This window comes from Seriola lalandi, unplaced genomic scaffold (assembly GCF_002814215.2).
Source record: "Seriola lalandi dorsalis isolate HSWRI2012SDOR001 ecotype SW California unplaced genomic scaffold, Sedor1 jcf7180002054978, whole genome shotgun sequence".
NCBI lineage: Eukaryota > Metazoa > Chordata > Actinopteri > Carangiformes > Carangidae > Seriola > Seriola lalandi.
The window spans coordinates 387,839-391,867 of record NW_019525528.1 but is presented as its reverse complement, the minus strand read 5'-3'; the positions used below and the strand labels follow the sequence as shown (position 1 = coordinate 391,867).

At 38.7% G+C, this 4,029-nt stretch overlaps 1 protein-coding gene across 1 annotated transcript in view; it reads right to left on the bottom strand.

Moving 5' to 3' along the window:
* Positions 1 to 824, bottom strand: part of LOC111646922 (serine/threonine-protein kinase Nek11-like) — a 5,961-nt gene extending 5,137 nt beyond the window's left edge. The window contains exon 1 of the mRNA XM_023396504.2: positions 660 to 824. Within this exon, the coding sequence (XP_023252272.2) occupies positions 660 to 817 (158 nt within the window). The 5' untranslated portion in view covers positions 818 to 824. The remainder of the gene's footprint in view (positions 1 to 659) is intronic.
* Between the last annotated feature and the right edge of the window lie 3,205 nt (positions 825 to 4,029).

The window sequence follows — 4,029 nt, the reverse complement described above, 5'->3', positions numbered from 1 at the left end:
CAGTGTTTCAGTACAGCTCAGGGTCAGATGACAGGCTGGAGATACGAGGTTTCTGAAGCTGTAAAACTGACGTGTCAGAGATTAATTATTTTTCATTTATTTTGAAGAGACAAATTCTACCTCACTGAACTCAGATCAGCTCAGAGAGGTTATTACACACACTGAACGCACAGGAGACAGTGTGTGTGTGTGTGTGTGTGTGTGTGTGTGTGTGTGCTCTTATAGTTCAATGCTGCCATCTAGTGTTTCTCCCTGTGAATCAGAGCTGCTCTCTCTGTGATGGCGTCATGAGGAGAAGAGCTCTGTCTCCACAACATCACAAATCACTGTGTTGTTCTCACAGTGTGTTGACAGGGACGTTCGTTCTCACTTTAAAAAACAGTAAAGGTCATGAAGTCCTCACGTGTCTGCGCCTGAACATCACACAAGCTTCTGACCCAATACACCTCAGAGTCTCTGAATTAGATTGTGTCAAGATCTATGGATGAACACTAATGTCAGCTAGCATCTAACTTTAGCTTTAAGTTACAGTTTAGCTAATTAATGTTAGCTCAGTCATGGGTTAGGTGTTGAGGTGTTGAAGTGTTGAGGTGTCGAGTTGTCGATGTGTTGAGGTGTTGAAGTGTTGTAGGTTGCGGTGTTGAGGTGAATCTACTCACAGCTTCTCTCCGTCTGCAGCTCTCGTGTCCTGAACCAGATAAACGGAACCAAAACTTCCTCTGCCCAGACTCTGCAGGATGTTGTATCGCTTAGCAACCAGACCACTGCCTCCAGAGGGCGGAGCCTGACCTGACTCCACCTCCTGAAACCTGGGCATCCTATCAGCTCACCTGAGGACCAGGGACAGGTTCACTGTGAGCTCAGACTGATACGGGACACTCTGAGATCAGTGGCGACAATGATAAAGAGAATGACTCTGTCTTGTTTCTGTGTAAAAGCATCACAGAAGAAGAAACTGTCAGAGAACGAGGGATGAATGAAAGGATGTTTCCTGTCTTTTCATCTGCACTAATTAAATTAAATTAAATTTAAATGATCAATTAATTGAATTCACTGAGCAGCTCAGAGGCTACCAGAAGCTACAGCTATCATTTAAGGTGGAATGTTTTCTGAGGTGTTAGTGCATGATTGATGAATAGGAATCAATACACCTTAAATGACCATATGAGAACTTTGACCATTTGATTAGTTTTTATCAGCTCTCTCCATGACAGACTCTTTAGTGATGATCGGCTCTTAAATATGTAAATATATTTCAACCTGATCATGTGACCTGTGGAGATTTTATTTCATCACTTTGAAAAAAAAAATGGCGGTGCGTTGTTCTACACCTACGATCGACATGATGCAAATACTAAATATGTCAGAACCATCCATACATTGAAAAAAAGGGCTTAACTTTCATAACATTTCCAAAACAAAAGGAGACAATAACTTTATTTTGAAAAGAAAACTTCGTTGATTAAAAGGGGTTTTATTTTGTAGGTTCGCCCGGATTCTAAAAGGTTTTATATCTCACGGAGCTTGACGGTACTCTGTCCGATAATGGACCTATGTAGAAAGTGAGGGCTTTAAATGTTAAATCTGTCAGTTGTTCATTGGACAGAGGGAGGATGAAGGTCTCGACAACAAACCGTTAATGTTCATTAATGATTTTATCCGCTCATCAGCTGCTCGTTGGCGGTTTACAAGATTACACTGAGTGGGGGTGAAGAGTGTCCGGTAACCTCTCGGTTGAAATGAGAAGAGAAACAACAGTGGGAAAAAGCCTCCGTTGTTCTTGCGATAATAACGCTTTAAATGAAACAGTTTAGGTCAAATAAACAGGTGTTATCAGAGGTCTATTTGTTGTTTACCTGCAGAGGACACGACGGACGACTTCCGTGTTTGATCCGGTTTCCATGGAGACGGGAGACAAACCCAACCCCCCAACACAGACACGATGGCTTCTGTACACCTGTGAGGACCTGACCCTGATTCTCACCTGAACATTAAAACCTGAACACAGTCTGGACTCTGAGGGTTTCAAACATCTGACAATATGTAAAAGAAATTTCTCTTAAATTTCTTTTAAACATTTTATTATTGTTGTATTGTTGTTGTATAGTTGTTTATAGTTGTTGCATAGTTGGTGTATTGTTGTTGTATAGTTGTTGTATTGTTGTCATATAGTTGTCGTATAGTTGTTGCATAGTTGTTGTATTGTTGTTGTATAGTTGTTGTATAGTTGTTGTATTGTTGTTGTATAGTTCTTTATAGTTGTTTATAGTTGTTGTATAGTTGTTGTATTGTTGTTGTATTGTTGTTGTATTGTTGTTGTATAGTTGTTGTATTGTTGTCGTATAGTTGTTGTATTGTTGTCGTATTGTTGTTGTATTATTGTTGTATAGTTGTATTTTTGTTGTATAGTTGTTGTATTGTTGTTGTATAGTTGTTGTATAGTTTTTGTATTGTTGTTGTATCGATGTATAGTTGTTGTCTTGTTGTTGTATAGTTCTTGTATAGTTGTTGTATAGTTGTTGTATTGTTGTTGTATAGTTGTTGTATAGTTGTATTTTTGTTGTATAGTTGTTGTATAGTTGTTGTATTGTTGTTGTGTAGTTGTTGTATTGTTGTCGTATAGTTGTTGTATTGTTGTTGTATAGTTGTTGTATTGTTGTTGTATTGATGTATAATTGTTGTATAGTTGTTGTATAGTTGTTGTATTGTTGTTGTATTGATGTATAGTTGTTGTATTGTTGTTGTATAGTTGTTGTATAGTTGTTGTATTGTTGTCGTATAGTTTTTTATTGTTGTTGTATAGTTGTTGTATAGTTGTTGTATTGTTGTCGTATAGTTTTTTATTGTTGTTGTATAGTTGTTGTATTGTTGTTGTATAGTTGTTGTATTGTTGTTGTATAGTTGTTGTATTGTTGTTGTATTGTTGTTGTATAGTTGTTGTATTGTTGTATAGTTGTTGTATAGTTGTTGTATTGTTGTATAGTTGTTGTATTGTTGTTGTATAGTTGTTTATAGATGTTGAGCTGAGTCAGAGGACAGACCTGGTCTGAGCTGTGAACAGTGAAGATGATCAGTTAAAAACAAACGTCTCTGAAGAGAAAATCAAGGTAAACAGTGATATTATGACTCAAACTGTCTATATGAACTTTGACCTACTGTACATCATGTTATCATACTGACAGATCTCAATCACAATGTTTGTGTACTGATAGAAATGAACAAAAGTTGTAATTAACCTGTTTTATCCTTTAAAGCTCCATGTTTCTTCTTCTTCTGTGTTTTATTTGAAGTGTTGATCCATAATAAGACACAACAACCATCTCAGTGTAGTTTTACATCTCCTCTCTCAGGCTTCTCTCTGGAGCTCTAGTAACAACAGGTCGGTGAGCCAATCAGAAGAGAGGAGGCTCTGAGCCTCTCTTCTGATTGGCTGACTGTTTTCTGAGTGATCCAATAAAAATATGTAGCAGATTTCCAGTAAAAACACTCAGAGAAACCAAATCCTGCAACGTTTGGATCTGTCTCTTATACACATCTCACACACACACACACACCTGCAGCCTGGTTCTGTGAGCGTGTCTGATCTCAGCAGGAAGCTTCCTCATGTTGTCAGGACTCGGATCAGACAGGTGGAGTCTGACGTTGTGAATCTGTTAGAAACTGTAGCTGCTGCAGATTCAGACAAAAACACCAGTTTATCAGCAGCAGGAAACACCGTCACTTCAAATCTCTTTATTTCAGCTTCGACTTCAGGGGAAAAAACTCATTCACTTCCCTTGTAAATGTTTAATGTAATTCTTCTAGTACATACAGAAAGCTCTGATCAGTTTACCTGTAAAGTGAGAAATGTTCTTTGTGATGATGAGTTGTTTAAATAAAGTTTTTCAGACTGGGGGTGTGTCCTCCTGCAGCCGTCTCACTCTCTGCAGCTCTCCCTCGAGGAACAGCAGCTGGTCCACCTGGAAGCCCACATCAGGTTCATCCTCTGGAGCGTCCTCGGTGACGCCGTCCTCATCCTCAACCTCCCGC